Raw genomic sequence first — 19756 nt, 5'->3', positions numbered from 1 at the left:
AACAACGCAGATACCGCGATGAACAATGGCGATGGTGGCGGCCATGAACAACACCAATGGATGAACGTCGCCGCCGTTCCCCTTAACAACGCCAACATGGTCAATGTGAAGACTGAATCCATCCTTGTGAGTGTTGGAGTAATATCCAGCAATACAAGCAGGCATTTTTGGTTAACATGAAGGAACAAAGAGCTACTTTCCCGCAGGTAAAACTGGTATGAGCACACGAACCCGCCTGATTGGGCGTCTAAAAATAACGTCACTTCCTGCTTCTTCTTCAAAACAAATCCCTCGAGAGGATTTTCATGGCGCTAGCTACAAAAAGCCACATGTCAAATTATGTGTGGTTAAAAAACAGATGGGTCCATTCCAGCTGCCATTTTTTTAAAAACGTACTAAAAATCATGCTTTTGGTGTCAGTGGGACTTTAAACTTGTGTTGTATGTAGAGAGGGGGGCCAAACTGACAGTGGAAAACATACTGTATATGCATTATCAACTCATTATATTACATATACCCCAGCAATTAATTGTTGTATATTTTTTAGCGATAGATTAGATTACATAGCGCTCTCAGTGCCACAAGGCACACTAGGATGCATTTGCAAATTCTGTAATCCTTTATTTTAGTTATTTATTTATTTTGCACAAGCAGGGGATTGGCCTACCGCCTATGTGGTTTCCCATCCAAGTACTAACCAGGACTGACCCTGATTACCTTCCGAGATTGGGCATTCTCAGGGTATTCGCTGGCAAAAAGCAAAGAAAACGTGCACAGAAGTCAACTGATCTTCTGCCGAAATGAAAAGGATACTGAAGCAGAAACATTAAGTAGACAAACTATTTGCTTTAGTGGGCTACAAAAAAAATGTGGAGGAACATACTTGGCCCCTGGCCTTCAAGCTTGACAGTAGTAAAAGAGTGACTCCAACTCCCAGGGACAAATTTCACGTGTTTTCACATTCCTGGACAAAACAATGATTTTGATTCCTTCATTTGTGACTGACTCCTGTATTAAATCCTGCATAGTTCCAGGGTGATGAGTGATAAATAGCCACTGTTATCAGCTCTTATTGTCACCTGAACCTCAGCAACACACAAGAAAATGTTTTCAAAATAAATAAATAAAAAGGTACCAAAGCCACAGTATCTTTTAAATATTATCCATGTGTTGAGTCTATGCTGGCCATCTGTTAACCCCCCCAAAACATTTTAGCTGTGTTAAATGCACATGAAATGAAACTTCCCAAGAGTAACAATTTTTGCCTGCATTTGCCATGCTAACTTCAGCTCTTTAACCATATCAACAGTTTTACATCAAATTTGTACCTTTGGGCTCTATCGTGGCCATTTTTTGGCCAATTAAAATCCATGAAAAGTAAAAAAAAAAATTGAAAAAAATCCTAATTAAGTTGCCTGTGTTATGGGGGAAATGGGCTGTATTCTAGACTCAACACTATGTTTTTGCTGGGGTTAAGTTGTTTTATGAGTATTTTTGTTTGCACCACATTCAGCAAATATGATTATTCTGACAGCTTGTATAGTTCAATAGAATAATTTATTTTAAAAACGCATTTACAGATAAAAGCCCAAGCTCCCACGATAAAAATCATTAAAATCATGGATTGAGTCTAAAAGTTTTAAAATCTATCTAAAAGCATTTCATTTAAATTGTCCATGCATTTAAAATGGCATTTTCCTCTCCTGCCGCTCATCTGAACAAGCCCACCACTTTCTTCTTCTTTGCTTTGGAAGACGCTCGCTCAGCACGATCACAGGCAACGAGCTGTGGAACATTTACAGATCAGCATTCAACACTATAAGCTTCTTTGTTTGGCGCGTTCAAAGATCGGAACAAACGCTGAACTTCACAGGGTAACATCCAACGTGTCCACACTAACACAGGTATTTTATTTGAAGTCGTTGTTACTATGGCTGGAGTTTTCTCAGAAATAAGTAACATGCAGTTCATGTGCAAAGTGAAAGGTTAAAATATGTCTCCAAATAAAATATACAATGTTTTACCTGTGTTTGCCTGGACGTGGCCGTGAGACAATTCTCACTTTTATGACAAGACTGCCATACCTGCGGTGCCTTGGCGGTGTGGACCATGTGGTCTCCAACTTCCTCCACTGGACTTATGTGGTTCGACTCACTGTCAGCTTTTCCACCCTCGGCACCGGCTTCAGCGCCTGGATGTTGTAGAATTAAATGGTTTTAAACCCTCAGGCCATGTAGGAATTTACCACCCTTTCAAGTCGTACAAAAACAATTAATTTGAAAGATTTAAGATTTAAAGCTACTTTTACTGTTGAACATTTTAACCAACATCAGTTCTTGAGAGTATAAATTAGAGGTATGGACTTGAGTCATGAATGACTCGCAGCTTCTCTTGGACTTGAAACCATTGGCTTGAAAGACTTTCTACTTTGACCAAAGCACTGAGAAATCAGCACTTTGTAACCTTTTGAAAATTATTTAATTTTGTTAAAGGCCGCAATAATGAGAGAGAATTTAATATTTATCAAAGGTCAAAAGTTAAAATACGCAAAAAATATCTCCTGAAAGACCGTGGGGAAGCCCAGATGATAAGGTCATAGCTTTGGAAGCTCCCTATAGGTTAATTGATAACATGCGAGTTAGTTGATGGCACACCTGGAAGTACAGTGAAGAAAATAAGTATTTGAACACCCTGCTATATTGCAAGTCCTCCCACTTGGAAATCATGGAGGTGTCTGAAATTTTCATCGTAGGTGCAAGTCCACTGTGAGAGAGATAATCCAAAAATAAAAATCCAGAAATCACAATGTATGATTTTTTTAACAAATTATTTATGTGATACAGCTGCAAATAAGTATTTGAACACCTGAGAAAACCAATGTTAATATTTGGTACAGTAGCCTTTGTTTGCAATTACAGAGGTCAAACGTTTCCTGTAGTTGTTCACCAGGTCTGCAGATACTCCAGGAGGGATTTTGGCCCACTCCTCCACACAGATCTTCTCTATATCAGACATGTTTCTGGATTGCCGCTGAGAAACACAGAGTTTCAGCTCCCTCCAAGGATTTTCTATTGGGTTTAAGTCTGGAGACTGGCTAGGCCACGCCAGAACCTTGATGTGCTTCTTTCGAAGCCTGGCTGTGTGTTTTGGGTCATTGTCATGTTGGAAAAAAAACAGCCATGACCCATCTTCAATACTGAGGGAAAGACGTTGTTCCCCAAAATCTCACAATACATCGCTGCAGTCATCCTCTCCTTAGTGCAGTGTAGTTGTCCTGTCCCATGTGCAGGAAAACACCCCCAAAGCATGAAGCTACCACCCCCATGCTTCACAGTAGGGATGGTGTTCTTCGAATGGAACTCATCATTCATCTTCCTCCAAACACGGTGAGTGGAATTATCACCAAAAAGTTCCATTTTGGTCTCATCTGACCACAAAACCTTCTCCCATGACTCCTCTGTATCATCCAGGTGGTCATTGGCAAACTTAAGACGGGCCTTGACATGTGCTGCTTTAAGCAGGGGAACCTTCTGTGCCATTCATGATTTCAAACCATGACGGCTTAGTGGATTACCAACAACTTTTTTCAGGTCATTGATCAAGTCCTGTCATGTAGTCCTGGGCCGATTCCTCACCTTTCCAAGGATCATTGAGACCCCGCAAAGTGATATCTTGCATTGGGCCCCAGTCCGATTGAGATTGACCGTCATGTTTAGCTTCTTCCATTTTCTAATGATTGCTCCAACAGTGGACCTTTTTTCACCAAGCTGCTTGGCAATTTCTCCGTAGCGCTTTCCAGCTGTGTGGGGTTGTACAATTTTGTCTCTGGTGTCTTTGGACAGCTCTTTGGTCCTGGCCATGTTACAAGTTTGAGTCTTACTGATTGTATGGGGTGACAGGTGCAATGTTCCCTCTAAGCTGCGCAACTGCGGATTTGCACACACTCTCAGCGCAGATAAAAACAGGTCCAGCGAACTACAGCATGACTTTTTTTTTTTTTTTTTAACACGGCAACACACTGCCTCTCACAACGAGCTGCTGCTCAGCCACACCGGGCCACACACACTACTTCCTACTTTACCTGACCCTGCCCACCTCCGCTCTTCAAGTGGTATACTCATAATTACAAACACGGCCCACCACCAGTCTGGGCAATGTAGAGCAAAGAGTTAGACATTCTGCTTACGTTTACTCTCGATAATAATAGTAAACTTGAATGTCGGAGTATGTGAATAATAGAAGAAAAAGTGGTGAAACTGGATGAGATTTTCTCTTCTCTGAGAAAAAAGGTCTGGTCTAAAGCCAAAGTAGAAAGTGCAGGATGAGATGGTGTCTAATGTTAAAATTCTACCTTGGCACAGCCTGATCAAGGATGAAAGCACAGATGATACAGTGCACAAAAAAACTAATTCTCTATTTTAAAAATAAGAGGCAACATAACAACCTCAAAACTGTTTGGGAGCATCAATCAGCTTTCAACATGCATTGTGAAAGATATTATCCAAGCAATAATTCAGTTTTACGCCAAGAAAAACAGATGGGGATATCATTGTGGGTTGAAAAAAAAAAAATGAAACAAAGTTGGAAGCAACATTTGAAATTTATAGTTCATAGTCGGCTTGGTTTGGTTAGCAATGTATTCTTTAGTTTGTTGACATTTTTCAATTTTTCAAGTTTGCAAAAACACAAAATTGTTCTTAAAAATGTTCTGATGGGAATGTAATCTGAACCTTTTAATGAGCCATGTAGCTTCAATGGCTGACAATGACTGACCAGAGTGCATACGTGTGATGTTGCTCACAGTGGTCAAAGGGAGTGCTCACAGCCTTAGTGCGTTTGCTCAGACACATAAAATATTAGAGGGAACAGTGTCTTTATGCAGCTAACAGCCTCACACAGGTGCATCTGATTCAGGATAATACATACAGTGGAGTTGGACTTTTAAAACCGGACTAACAGGTCTTTGAGGGTCAGAATTCTACCTGATAGACAGGTGTTCAAATACTTATTTGCAGATGTGTCACACAAATCGTTAAAAAAAAATCATACATTGTGATGTCTGGATTTTTCTCTTTATATTTTCTCTCTCACAGTGGACATGCACCTACGAGGAAAATTTCAGACCCCTCCGTGATTTCTAAGTGGGAGAACTTGCGATATAGTAGGGTGTTCAAATCCTTATTTTCTTCAGTGTATATATGGCCACAGCTCAAACACACTGCTTCCTTGCTTGAAATCATGAGAAAAATTAAAGGAAACCATGCAGGAAATCAGAAAAAGACTAATCTGGCTCGACAAATTGGGTTCATCCTTGAGTGAATTTGCCAGAACAGAACAATCGCCAGATTGAGGGTCCCAGGTCCATCCGTTCAAAAAATATTATAAGCAGGTATAAACATCACGGAAATATCTAGCAACCACACCACACAAGAGGGAGACGGGCTCCGTGTCCCAGAGCTGAACGTGTTTTGGTCTGAAACGTGCGAATCAACCCCAGAGCAAAAGCTAAAGACCCTGTGAGGATGCTGGAGGAAGCTTGTAAGAAAGTATCATGATCCACAGTTAAACGAGTTCTGCACCAAAATGGATGAAAGGCCACTCACAAAGAATGAAGCCATTAGTCCTAAAGAAACATTAAAAAGCCAGAATACAGTTTGCAAAAATACGTACACCAAGATCTTAACTTCTGGAGACATGTCCTGTGGTCTGACGAAACTAAAGCGGAGGTGTTTGGCCATAATGACCAATGTTACATCTGGAGGAAAAAGGATGAATCTCCTAGACCTGAGAACGCCATACAAATTGTGAAACATAGAGGTAGCAGCATCATGTCTTGGAGCTCTTCATAAAAAAAGATGGCATCATGAAGAAAGACCATTACATGGAGATATTGAGGCAAAATGTCAAGACATTAGCCAGAATAATAAACGTAACTGCAACTACATGGGTCTTCCAAAGAGGCAATGACCCTAAACATACTGCCAAAATGGTTAAAAAGTGGCTTGAGGACAACAAAGTCAATGTCTTGAAGTAGCAATCACAAAACATTGATCTGAGTACCATCAAAAATTTGTGGGCAAATCCGAAAAGGCATGTGCAAGTAAGGCAACTGACAAACCTGACTCAGTTATACCGCTTCTGTCAGGAGGAATGGGCCAGGATTCCAGCAGAGTACTGTCAGAAGCGGGTGGAAGGTTACCCAAAACATTTGACCCGAGTCATGCAGTGCAAAGGAAATGCTACTCATTACTCAGTAAATGTATGTAAACTTTTGACCTCGTGGAAAATGTATTTTTATCAGAAATTCTCTCATTATTGTGGCATTTAGCCAAATGAAATCATATTGGTAACCCTTACTGACCTGAAACAGGAGCAGTTTCATCTAATTTGACTTCAGACAGTGACACAAAAAATGAAATTTGTGTTTTTGCACAGCGTATGTAAACTACTGGCTTGATGTGTATGTACACATCTTTCAGGTCAGTCAGGATCAACAACATTAAATTTTGTTAAATGCCACAATAATGAGAGAGAATTTCTTAAGAGAATTTTATATTAATTCACTACCTGTAAATTGCAAAGTAAAGAAATGATCCTACCTTTGGTACAGAATATTCATAGTTTAAAAATTTTTTTAACCCTTGAAATTCTAATTTGTTTCCACTATTTCTCTTGTGGCCATATGCATTGTGGTCATATTACTCAATAGTGCAATATATCACGTTTTGTACATTTTTCGTGGACTAAAATGCCCAGTGCAGTAGTTACTCTTAATACATTGTAAAAGTTGAAAATGTTTGAAAACTTTCAAAATGTATCCAAAGTTACCGAGTGTGTGCTGCATGCAGACAATGTTAACATACTTGTGTCCTCTTTCATGAGCCATGAAGAATAAATGCTTCCTAATGCAAACTGTTTTCATAGACAAATGGCTTCACGACAACAACAAAAAAAAAAGTACTGTCCCAAAACCTCAATATTTCAGACTCCAGAGATTTATATCATATTCTTTTGTGTAACAACGTAGCCAGCCATGTGAGGTCTGTCTGCGGCGCAGAGCTCTATGCTAGATATCCTGATATTCTCGAAATAAGACACTTTGTCAACATCAGTTTAAGTGACAAATGGAGAAAAAGTCAGTTTTATCTGATATGAATCTGTTTTATTGAGGTTTCACTATGTTTTTTTTTTTTTTGGGGGGGGTATATATGGTCTTGTTTTTGATGAATACTAATACCTACTATGCTACCGTATTTTATTATTGGTCATGATGGTGGTATTGGGAGAGGTGGGTACTTTTTTTTTTTTTTTTTTTTAGGTGGCACTAAAGTGTACAAAGTTAGAGAGCCACTGCAATAAGCCACTAAACACCCCTTTTGGGACAAAAGATGACATAAAATTGCTCCCTTGTCCAAAAAAATGGGTAAATGATGTCATCTGGTACAAAACAAAGTAACATTTTCTTGTGTTGAGTCAAAAATGAAATCCATTTTACCAAAATTGTTTTATTCAATTAAGTAAACAACAAGGAAATAATATGTCCTAATTATGGGTTTCAATTAATCAAAAGTGGCAAGGATAGAAACAAAAAGACCAATTTGATAGAAACGGTATATCATTGATACACTATATTGCCAAAAGTATTCACTCACCTGTCTTGACACATATGAATTTACTGTAAGTGACATCCCTCACCTAATCCATAGGGTTCAATATGACATTGGTCCATCCTTTGTAGCTATAACAACTTCAACTCTTCTGAAAAGGATTAGGAGTGTGTTTATGGGATTTTTTTTTTAACCTTTCTTCCAGAAGCGCATTTTTGAGGTCAAAGGCTGATGTTCGACGAGAAGGTCTCTGCTTTTATTAATCCCAAAGGTGTTCCATCAGGTTGAGGTCAGGGCTCTGTGGAGGCCAATCAAGTTCATCCACACAAAACTGTCTCATCCATGTCTTTATGGATCTTGCTTTGTGCGCTTGTGCACAGCCACGTTAATAACAGAAAAACTGTTTTCGTATTAGGAGCATGGAATTTTAAAAATATTAGCTCCTTCGTTCCAGTAAAATTAAAAAAAAAAAAAAAAAAGAAAAGAAAAGAAAAAAACTGAAGGAATAAGTATACCAAGGACTTTTGGACAGTTTACCTTTATGGGAACAAAACAGTTTGGGACGGTCCCTTCCATTTCTAACATGGCCACGCACAAGTGCACAAAGCAAGGTCCACAAAGAAATGGTTGAGAGAGTTTGGTATGGATGAACCTGAATGGCACCAACCTGATAGAACACTTTTGGGAAGAATTAGAGAAAAGACAAAGAGCCAAGCTTTCTCATTCAACGTGTGACCGCACAAATACGCTTCTGCGAGAATTGTCAAAAATTCCTCAGACACACCTGAACCTTGCGTAAATACATTTCAGAAATTTAAGCTGTTATAGGTGTAAAAGTTAGACCAATGTTATTGTAACTGGATTGATTAAGAAGGGGATGTCACTCCAGATCATATGTGAGTCATAGCAGATGAGCGTATACTTTTGACAATATTGTGTATATTTATAGCGAAGAAGTAGGAAATGACAAAGTCAGAAAAAAATCCTCACACCCTCAGAATTGTCATTAATTTTCCATTGACCAATTAAATGGTCAAGGACAAGTTTCTGATAACTCTACAAAAAAACTTGAGACACAAACCTGAGGAAGCTGTTGGGTCAGGGTCTGTGGTAACCAACTGGTCCTGCTCAGACAGCTTGTGTTTGCGTGTGATTCTGTGTGAAACAATGGCAGTGTAAAGCTCCTGGAGGTCTCCTCCAAAGTCCCAGATCCCATGATGGTCAGAGCAAACCACAGGAAGAGTCTGATGATGAGATCCAATGAGTGAGATTCCTGTTACACTGAGACCATTACTGTGATTCCCAACCAGTGTGCCAATCCCCCCCCCCCATTATGAGAGACAGCCCTGCGACAATTAATCAACAACTAATCTGTTAAATTAATCTATAACCTTTTTGATAAGTAATTAATGGGTCATTGTTTAACTTAAAATTGTACAGCTCTCTCAACTGTAAATGTTCTGATTTCTATAGTCCTCTATGAAAGTTGCTGTCTTATCTTTGGCTTTACATAAATAATTTATAAACATATTTTTGGAAAAGAATGATTAACTATTTATGACATGTCACAGTAACTAGGAACTGAAGCGTCATTACTTTATTGGGAAAAAAAATAGTTTCATCTATTGTGAAACTAGTTATTTGCAGTTGTAGGATGAATAATCAGTTATTGAGATGAACCTGAATGATCAATTCAAGAATATTCAATACTGACAGCCCTCAACACAACCCCCTCCCACTCTCCCTAAAAAAAAAAAAAAAAGCACTGCAGTGACCAAGTCCTTCTTTCCCCCCAATAGATAGCACAAACACTCCAAATTAGCTTCTCAAATATTGACCATGAGAAATTGGTGGTCCTCTGCTCACTCTCAGGGCCGTGGGGCTCTTCAGCACACTTTGGTCAGGCTTTGAGGTTTTACATTGATTTATTTTTGTGATTTGTTTGTTCAAATAGGTTGGGGTTGGGGGGGTGCTTAGTTCTGCTTTGGGCACAGAGGAACCAATGTACTGGGGGGGAAGGACGACCAACCAGAAAGCTTACCTTATACTGTATTTTTATTAACAGTGCACTTTCCCATTTACGTGCGGACCTGTTCTCCTGCCCCCCTTTAGATGACTGAGATGGTGAGCTCCATTTATTGGGAACACAATATTAACACGTACTGTATGACATTTTCTTGAGGATGATTGAGACAAACAGCGAATCACACCTTGGCTCTACCAGGTCGGCAACACGAGTCAATAAAAGAATGGCAGGACATCATCTTGCTTGCTTTACTTTTTTTTTAATCTTACATGTTTTGCTTCAGTAGCACTCAGGTAACAAACTCATCCAAGAAAGCAAGCTTCTTAACTTCTCCACATTGCAATTCACTAAAAGGATGAATCTGGAATCTCCTTCTCTTTTCTTATTATGGGACAAAGTCCTCAGAGGATGAAAGAAGCGAGACAAAGTGCTCACCTGGTAGCCACACCTCTCAATCCCGCCTCCTGCGGTGGAGGTGAGGAAGGCTAGAGCCTGTTGACATTTTACTATTATTAGCAAGTTACCAGCTCTGATTTTAGAAGTTGTTGTTTTTATTAAAGGGGGCCTGGGGAGGATGGTGGGGTGGGCTGGGGGTTTGCTGGTGCCAGCGAGTCTCACACTCGCTCACTTTGTCTCGTCTCTGTTGCCGACCTCATGTTTACTTTTTCCACACCATGTGACCTCAACTTCCTGCCCCGAATCAAAAAGTCATCTATGGCAAGCTACTTCATCCCTGAATTAACCATCAAATTCAACAAAGACAAAAATCAACAGACATCTTGTCAACATTTTAAAGACTGGCCTCTAAGTTTGTACTATCCAGGGGCACATTAATGACGCGCTTTCACAGGAAGTTGAAAGTGTTACCTTCAGAAAAGAAAAAAAAAATTAAAAAAAAAAATAACTTTTCACCATGATGTCACGGGTACTTTGTACATACAAACATGCATTTTGTGATTTCATGGGCTCAAGATGGGACCAAGGGCAGCTAGAGTGCAAAGGTCCTAATTTCAGATGCTCACTCACAACACGGGAGAACAATTCAGGAGCATCTAAACAAAACAATAAATGCGTCAAAAGATACTGTACATAAAGGTCTACTGTCCTTTGTTTCACTGACCAAGGGAAGAGCAATCCTGCGTAGTGTACCAAGGCAATCTTGTCAACACTTCCAATGGGGTAGTGTCAACCGCCGTTGTGTCACCCTGACCCACTCTGACCGTTAAGGCAGGATACAAGGTAGCCATGTTATTAACATTCTCACTTGAAATTGACCGATAGGGGGTACGGCATGTTAAGATCAGGCCTCTACTTCCTCCTTTTCAAAAAAATGATTTGCATTTTTTTTTGCCATCTTTTTCTTAATTGTTTCTTAAAAACATATTTAAATAATGATTCATTTATTCATTCATTCCAAAACATGTTAGCAGTTATCTTGAATCTCTTACGTTAACACTAATAATCAGGTTAACAAAATCAAGAGGTAACAATGAAACCTTCTACCATCTCAAAAACATTGCTAGAATCAAAGGTTTACTGTGTATAGCGGAGCTGTGAAATATTGGTCCCTTATGAACCATCTGGACTTCAGTCTCTGCTGCCAAGACAGGTCTCTGGTGTGCAGAATCAGAGCAAAATTTGTGAAGTCGTGTTTCAGTTCCATGCAGCTCAACTCAGGAATAGTCTTGATGATGTGAGACGGGACTTTTTTCTTACCTTTCTTCAATATTGTCAGTTCTAGTTGTCATAGTTCTGCTCTGTGTGTAAATAAGTGTTCTATCGGTGCTCTTTTTTGTTTTTTACTTTGTTCTAATGGATTAGAATTTCTTTTGATGACAAGTTAATTTTTGTAGAGCACTGTGAATTGTGGTAAACCTATAAATCGGTCACCTTGTCCTTACCTCCACAGAAATTTTTAGGTTCAATGATGTTTATTGAAACCGTTAACACCAGTCAGATGTAAAACCAAAGAAAACCAGACACTTTCTGGCACCATATTCAAATCATTTTCAGCTATGTGCAGTGGTGGGCAAAGAATGTTGGGAGAAGGGAAGTAACCGAGAATAGCAAAAGTATATTTCATTCAAAAACAGGAAAAAGAAACCCCACAAAGAATTCTGTGGGTTGCATTTGGAGGAGTTGTCGAACTGGGAATGCCTTTGAACAGTATGGTTGTGTCATCATCCTTCAAAAGGATGCATCTGTTGAATTTGAAAACAAAAGTTATTCCCAATAAACCCTTCTGTTCACTGATTTTTGCAAGGTTGAGTGTCTTTTTGGGAAGCTATTAACTTCTGGGGACGATGAACGTAAAGAAGAAGTTTGGTGTTCTGATTTTAACTTTGTGACCTTGCTTGATGAGAGAGGACTTCAGGATTTAGTTCGTCACACGTAGAACGTCAAAAAAGTTGATGTGGACAAGTGGGGGTGCAGGCTAATTCAACATGAACGTGAAGTAGGCTGCAAGATCTCACGAACCAATGCATCATGCAAAGATCCAAAGAAATTCAAGAAGAAATGAGGAAAAAAAATCATTTGAAATCCATCAGTCTGGAAAAGGTTACAGAGCCCTTTCCAAGGCTTTGGGGCTCCAGTGAACCACTGTCAGAGCCATTATCCACAAATGGAGAAAAGTGGGAACAGTGGCAAACCTTCCCAGGAGTGGACAGCCAACTAAAATTACTCCAGGATTGCAACAATGACTCATCCAGGAGGTCACAAAAGAACTACAAACCTGCTGGTCTTGCTGGGCTGAGTTCAGGTCAGTGTTCATGACTCTAGTAAAAGAAAGACACTAGAGAAAAATGGCATCCAAGGGAGAGTTCCCAGGCGAAAACCCCTGCTCTCAACAAAGAATACAAAGGTTGGTCTCACATTTCCCAAAAAACACCTTGATGATGACTTTTGGAGAACCAGTCAAGTCAAAAATTCAACTTTTTGGAAGGTGTGCTGCCGGTTATATGTGGTGTAAAAGTGAAATGAAAATTTAATAAAAGAAAATGATGCCAACAGTGAAGCATGATGGTAGCAGTGTGATGCTTTGCTGCTTCAGGACCAGGACAAATTCCTGTGATTGATGAAACAATGAATTCTGCTGTGTACCCAAAAATCCTGAAGGACGTCGTCTAGGCATCAGTTCATGCCCTCAAACGTGCCCTTGTTTATGCGTTTAAATCAGAAGTAAGAAACATTATTGAAACTACTAAAAGTTTTAGAAGTGTTCAAAATACTAAATTTCCTTTATTTGACTTCACCAAAACCTTCCTGATTGAGTACACGACCCATTTTACAGAAAGTCCTCCTGGACTACCTTTGCCACATTTTTCCCCTCACATGACTCAAAAGTTATCTACTTGAAGATCAGGTTGTAGTACACAGTCCATATTTCACACAGTACAGAGTGCTTACATTGAGAAATTATGATCAAAGGCATACTTGCCCCCATTGTGATAAAACAGCCACAAATTTAGATTTGCATTAATCTCAGACTTACGCGATGTTAATTTCATTTTGTTTCAGGTCCTACGCGTTTCATACCGTGTGTGTTAGGCAGAGAGCAACAATTACACATCACAGTGCTTGCATTGTATTTCAGTATGAAATGCTCCCAAGACTACCACCATTTGCTAAAAGTTTTCTCTCTCTCTCACATTCGTCTCAAATCGTCATCACGATCTTCCTGCTCAGTCAACCAAATAGCTTCGCTTCGGCTTCCTACTTCCCTCACATAAGTGTCATTAGTGCGTTGCGCCACATTAATGCCTGTTCGTCCTGTCCATTGAAACATTTTGGGACTGTCCCAGCAGTTCAATTAACTGAAAAATGTCAAAATCCGTGATTCACAAGGAAGCTTTTCACTGTGTTTTTATGAGCTGCAAAATGTTAATTTTTTACACAAATTGTGACGCAAATCTGCTTATTTGGAGCGTTATTGTCATTAAGTAGATTGACATCTGTATGCTCTCCAGTAAACATTCATGAAACTTTCAATCTCATGCCAACTCAGAAATGATCAGGCAAAGGTGAGTCAAAGTCACTGTTAATCACAGACCTCCTCACACTTGAGTCAGATGCACGTGGTTTGTTAGTATGGTAACAAAGACACGAACTGCGCTTGCAGAGAAGACGAAAAAAGCATACAAGAGCGATGAAGAGTTCGCCTTGATAAATATCGCACACAAACACCAAACGCCTTCCCCCATACTTGCATACGCTCACGCACAGAGCTAAAATTGGAGTGTGGTTATCTCTGTAATGCAACATTTTCATTCATTTCATTTGGGTCTCAAGTCTGAGGGCGGCCTTGTCACTGCCCAGAGGAATTTGCCACCAGAGTCCAGAAACCAAGTCTTTGTCTGTGCCTTCTTCTGTGGTGTTTACCAATCAAATGATGTGACTAGCCAAGAAGGGAAAAATAGACACCCTCTACAGTACCACATGCATTTGTCTACCACTTTGGAAACGGATGGAAATTTCCGTCCAAAAGTGTGTATCACCTGTTAATGTGATTTGCTTGCCTGCAATTTGTCTAAACCAATATTTTATCTCAAGATAACAACATTTGTTGGATCTGAGCCAGATTTTTTTTTCTAGCCGATATGCCAACGCTGAGCCCACAGAAAGATCCATAATACAGTCAAAGGCCTGAAATAAATCTGTGATACAAAAGAGTAAGTGGCACACCTTGGACATTCCTCAAGTAGATATGAAATGTTAAATCACTTACACATATGCATGCATGCACGCATGAGGAGTCAGGGGTCAACAAAGGAAAATACAAGAAATTCCACACCTCAACACAGTAAACAGACAGCTGCTAAAGATTTGAAGTAAAGCGACACCACAAGGTTCTTTTCTGGGCCTTGTGAGGACAGTGATAAAAAGACATGGCAATACCATAACGTGTGAGTTGACCTCCCACCTTTTCCAGGAAGCTGTCTTTGTAAATGTGCCGCTCAAAAATGTCCGTCTGCAGGCGTGCTGCACACAAGAACAAACATTTTAGCTCTAAATTTCACCAAGACGTCAAATGTACTTTTTTGGGTGGCAAATGTCCAAGCATTCTCCAATACCGTAACGAACTAACAAACCCATCCTTCTCATTTGACCAAGGTGAAGCCAATGAGAAAACAGGAAATGGCTTGAATTATTAGTGAAGCTGGCTAAAATTATGATTTTAATTTTGATTCTACAGTCGTAGTTTGAATGTGTGAAGTATCAATGGAAAAAAAAAGGTTAAAAAAAAGGCTACATGTGCTATTGTGGTAGGTAGACAGAACACCAGCCATTATGAATTTTCCTTTTTTGCTGAAATGGATAGCTCACTGTCGAGGTGACATGAGCTAGCAGGCTAGACTTTGTTTTGATAAATTACTCAAAGACAAGCCAAGCACAATTTTATAAACAAAAGTCAGAAAAAGCCTTTCAAAAACTCGATGTAGGTTTGATTCCCAGTGGCTATTAAATCTTTTTCATGTTTCCTAAAAACATCAGTATGATACAAAAATGTTTTTGCACTTTTTTTCGTGGCCTAAGAACACCCAGCAGAGTACAAAATAAATGGATTTAAAAAAAAAAATAAATAAAATGTTTGAAAAGCTTTAAGTGGGAAGGAACCTCAAATTTCTTAATGGAAGAATACGTATTATGTGTAAGCACTAATCAAAACACGGTATTCTGGTTATTGTATTCATGAGATAAGAATCAAACTGAATAATTCAATCACCAGCAAACTCAAGGCACTGCCATTTTAGGGAATATCAAGCAACGCTGAACTTAATGTCAACAACATTTTAGCAAGTTCAAATTTATGGGAGGCTGACGAGTTATGTTGAATTCTTATTCCACTAATTCAATATTAACTAGAATACCATGTTTGCATGAATGGTGGCACAAACATTCTTGCAAAAAAATAATTCAGGGTTTCCTTCTCTTTTTAAGTTTATCCTGACTTACTTCACTGATGAATGAGGTGAATGTGACCAATTTTGAGTTTTAACTGGAAACTAATTTCTAATTTATATGTGAGGTCCTTTAAATTCTGTTTTTATTGTATTTACCACATCGACTCCAAATATCCTCCTCACCCAAAGGTTCCACTGAATTATTATTTATATATTGTTTTTTTGTTTACTGAAAACTGAAACAAACCTTTTGAGGAGTATAGAGGAACCTTGTTTTTCATGATTTATCCAGTCTTTTAAAAAAAAAAAAAAAAAAAATTCAAAGTTGTGCATGGACGCTATGAGAAGGCGCTTAATTTCAGGAAATGAGTAGCCATGCAGATGAGTTTGGTATGGACCATTCTCTAATTGACAAAAACTGTGTGTGTAAAAAAAAATGCGGCTGAAAGTTTTGCGAAAAAATAAGTTGAAAACTGAATCTTCTAAAAATCGACGCAAACGTCAATTTAGGTTTCAGCTTCAGTGCAATTATAAACAATTTTTTGTTATGGGCTCAAATCACATCCTGCCTCCCAGCAATATTATGGTCTATGCATAATTTGAATGAAAGAACAAAGCATAGACCTGAATTAAGCAAATAAATATAAATTTGTGTTCAAAATTAGCAAGCTGTGTGTACCTCTGCTGAGTGTGGCTCCATTCTCCTTGTAGTCCTGGATCTCAGCATCCTTCCTGCTCACCAAGTCTCCCAGCTGCTCCACCTGGCGGTTCAGCACGTGGCTCATGGACAGCAAGGGCTGTACCAGATGAAGACACACCTAGAAGAGAAACCATCAAAGCGGACCACTCATATTCTATCATGTGAAACGTTCAAACCTTTAACATGCTTACTCGGGAGTTCAAAATAAAATGCCAAGTGTACCACAGTGACGGGAGCAGGGGTGCAGCGAAACTCCCAATAGAAGGGAAGCCCTGCTAGCTTGCTCTTCAGCCTCAAAATCAAGTCACCGGCATCCAGTTGCATCACAGAGATCGCAGCTTCACCTTTGGGAGGCACATCACTGGCAGACAAACACGGCTGAACCACCTCGCACAGGTGCGAGAAGAATGCTTTGACTGGGGCTTGCAGACGCTTGTTCAGCTCCTGGCACAACCAATTAGCAAACAACCATGTTTGTAAGATGGGAAAAGCACAGTCATGTAATCCATATGTTGTATAAATTATATGCTTGGAATTTGTTTTAACGTCTTTACAACAGGTGCATAGTCTTTACAGCATATGGTGGGTAAAACTGCTTTAAAATTGTTTTTTTTATCGTCTCTCTGTATTGCTAATTTGCACATATTGTTGGTGGCTCTGGAACATATCTACCCACACACAACAATGTTCACTGTAATCATCCAAAATTGCCCTGTGAATAAATTGTTCTGAATCTGTCCACCTGAGCACGGGTCTGGATGCCTGTCGAGTGCAAAGTCTCCTCCCACACGCAGTGCAGGTCAGTCAACAGGATGTGGTACCTTGTCTCCCCAAAGAAACACTTGGCAAGCAGTTGGCAGCTATCAATGGCAACAGGAAGCCAAGGTTTCTGCAGAAGAACATCTGTGGATGCTCCAGTGGCCTCCATATTGAGCCAGGGGGCCAACAGTTGGTGCTAACAGGCTGCAACTCAGAGATGAGAGGATTAAGTATTACAATTAAAATAAATGTCAAGAAATGACAGCAAAGGCCCACACCATTTCATCATTTCAAGTCAATTGAATTTTTGTGGTACCAAGTCACAACAGAAGCTCTCTCAAGAAACCTCACACAGTCTGGTAAAAAAAAAAAAAAAAATATTCAGAGAAGGGTTGAGACACAGCAGAGAGACGGGGAAGTTGGGCGATGAGTGAATATTGGGAATCCCATTACGATAACCAACAGCCACCTGTACTATAGAGCTCATGCACCTATGTCATCAAATCACGTCACTGGCCGGAAGTGTCGGTCAAACAAACCATTCTTAATGCTAAGTCGATTGGATACAACACGAAAATATGTCTAATAGCACGGAGCCCAGAGTTTTGTCCAATACCATTAAAAATTTAGAAGGTGATAATAAACGAAGGTACGTGGAAAAATGAGAAACACTTGCCATAGAGGACCCATATTTAATGCCGAAGTTGATGTTTTCGCCGATAAGAAATTGGACTATTACGCCGCTTACGCTTGTCTTGGACAACTGGATCTACACATGTCGAGATTTACACGGATGAGTTTGAAAGCGTAGAAAGAAAAAAAAAGACAGCGAGTCGGCTCCTCTGTACACGAAGCGTGTTGGGGCCACATGTTAAACTTCGGTATATATCTCCATTCCAGATGTTTTTTGTTTTTTTTTTAAATATGCATTGTTCTCAAATGAGTCCAATGCGTATTTAAAAAGAGAAAATAAACCGCTGGGATAGGCTTCAGCCCCCATAGATGTAAGCAAGTTGCGGCCACACGAACTTCAGTAAACCTCTGTGTGAACGACGGTTTATTTTCTTTTTTTTAAATACCCATTGGACTCATTAGAGAACAATGCATATTAGAAAAAAGGAAAGAGGTTTACCGAAGATTAACGTGTGGCCGCAACACACTTCGTGTACGTTGGAGACAACTCGCTGTCATTTTTTTTTTTTAAACACATTGTTCTCAAATGAGCCAATTTAGCATTATAAATACTTCTTGGGAATTTGAGATTGAGAATAATTCCCACCTGAAATGAAGTGATCCCTACACAGTCGTGTGTAATGGGCACCAGCCATCACATTTAATTGCCAAAATCCATCATCTTTTCTCATCTTTTCAGCTGGTAGTCTATAGAATGATCTCTTTGAATATCTGTCTCGTCTGTTGTAACAACGAACAGCAGAAGTCTCGGGCACTGTGAATATTGTGCTCCAGTTCAATGTCCCCCACACTGTCGAGCAGCTCTTTTTGACCGGCAATATGGTGCTGGGAAAATTGTGACGTCACATGCAGGGGCTTTACATATATTCAAAATATCTCACGACACACACATAAAATCCAAAATACTGCTGCTCAAAAGACATTTAAAGGTGGACTTCTGTGACGCAACTCAATCACATTTCAGCAAGTGTCTCTTTTAAATGGTTATTTGCCCTTGAGTGCAATTGTGACTCAGCCAAATCAATGGAATAATCTTTTAACCAACATTTATCCTCTACTCACTGAACTTTTAGGAATGCACGTTCAAATTCCATGCAAAGATGTGTACATGTCGTGGCTGCTTTCAGGTGGTGGGTCGACGAGACACTTCCTGCGAACAAGACATCTCATTTCATTTCTAATTTTTCACTACTGTGAACACAAAACAAGTTCACCTCCTTCTGGTTTGAAATGAGCAAAAACAAAGTGCGTAAAAGCAAACGTAGGGCCATACTTACAATTCCGGGTAGAGGCAGTCAAAACAGACGTCACTTCATTGAAGACAAAATTCCAACATTAAAATTAATTTTGCCGGCTGATAAGGCAGGTTTAGCTATTGCTGTTTATTTTTCTAACGTAAAGGCATCCATTACAGTCATAAAAGTAGCTTAAACAGTTGTGAATACAGCAGCTTGTAACAAAGTAGGCAAAACAACAACAACATTAAAAAAAAAAGCCTTTCGGCTAATGAAACATGAGCTCCAGCCGCAGTTGCTCCTCTATTCCTTTTTGTACTGTCGAGTACATACACCGACGTGAAACAAGACAATCCTTTAGAGTTCCGCTGTCATCAAAAAGATCGCGAAATTTGGAGTTTCAACTTGTATGCGGGGGCATAGGAGTCACTTTACACGTATTGAGGGAATTTTTTTTTTCGGTTTAATGTAAACACTTCCAATGCATAATGTTATCAAACAGAATGCACTTTCAGTGTTGGTTAGATTTATTTGTTGATTTAATATTTTTTTTTAAGAAAGGAAATGGCAGTGAGGGGTGCACGGTGGGGTAGCTGGAAAGTGTTGGCCTCAGAGTTCTGAAGTCCCGGATTCAATCCCGGACCCGCCTGCGTGGAGTTTACATGTTCTGCCTGTGCATGCATGTTTTTTCTCCGGGCACTCTGGTTTCCTCCCACATCCCAAAAACATGCAACATTAATTGGACACTTTAAATTGCCCCGAGGTGTGATTGTGAATGCAAGTGTTCGTCTCGATTTGCCCTGCGATTGGCTGGCAACCAGTTTAAAGTGTAC

At 39.6% G+C, this 19756-nt stretch overlaps 1 protein-coding gene across 1 annotated transcript; it reads right to left on the bottom strand.

Moving 5' to 3' along the window:
* Window positions 1-1538: 1538 nt before the first annotated feature.
* nhej1 (nonhomologous end-joining factor 1) lies at window positions 1539-19606 on the bottom strand. Its single transcript, XM_061831976.1, has 9 exons — window positions 18966-19606; window positions 18751-18838; window positions 16979-17199; window positions 16459-16680; window positions 16216-16354; window positions 14555-14613; window positions 8689-8851; window positions 2085-2191; window positions 1539-1785 (listed from the first exon to the last, which is right to left on the bottom strand). The coding sequence occupies exons 3-9, from the start codon at window positions 17162-17164 to the stop codon at window positions 1711-1713; spliced, it is 951 nt and encodes a 316-aa protein (XP_061687960.1). The 5' UTR covers window positions 17165-17199; window positions 18751-18838; window positions 18966-19606; the 3' UTR covers window positions 1539-1710.
* Between the last annotated feature and the right edge of the window lie 150 nt (window positions 19607-19756).

This window comes from Syngnathoides biaculeatus, chromosome 2 (genome assembly GCF_019802595.1).
Source record: "Syngnathoides biaculeatus isolate LvHL_M chromosome 2, ASM1980259v1, whole genome shotgun sequence".
Classification (NCBI taxonomy): domain Eukaryota; kingdom Metazoa; phylum Chordata; class Actinopteri; order Syngnathiformes; family Syngnathidae; genus Syngnathoides; species Syngnathoides biaculeatus.
Note: the sequence above shows the minus strand (reverse complement) of the source record. Positions and strands in the feature narration are given on the sequence as shown.

What these genes read in the sequence shown, in the direction of transcription:
- nhej1 (XM_061831976.1), bottom strand. Translation starts at nt 17,164, where the DNA reads ATGGAGGCCACTGGAGCATCCACAGATGTTCTTCTGCAGAAACCTTGG. An exon ending in AAGACAGCTTCCTGGAAAAG is followed by an intron (nt 8,852 to 14,554) that starts GTGGGAGGTCAA and finishes TCTCATCATCAG; the next exon opens with ACTCTTCCTGTGGTTTGCTC. An exon ending in ACACCGCCAAGGCACCGCAG is followed by an intron (nt 1,786 to 2,084) that starts GTATGGCAGTCT and finishes AATGTTCCACAG; the next exon opens with CTCGTTGCCTGTGATCGTGC.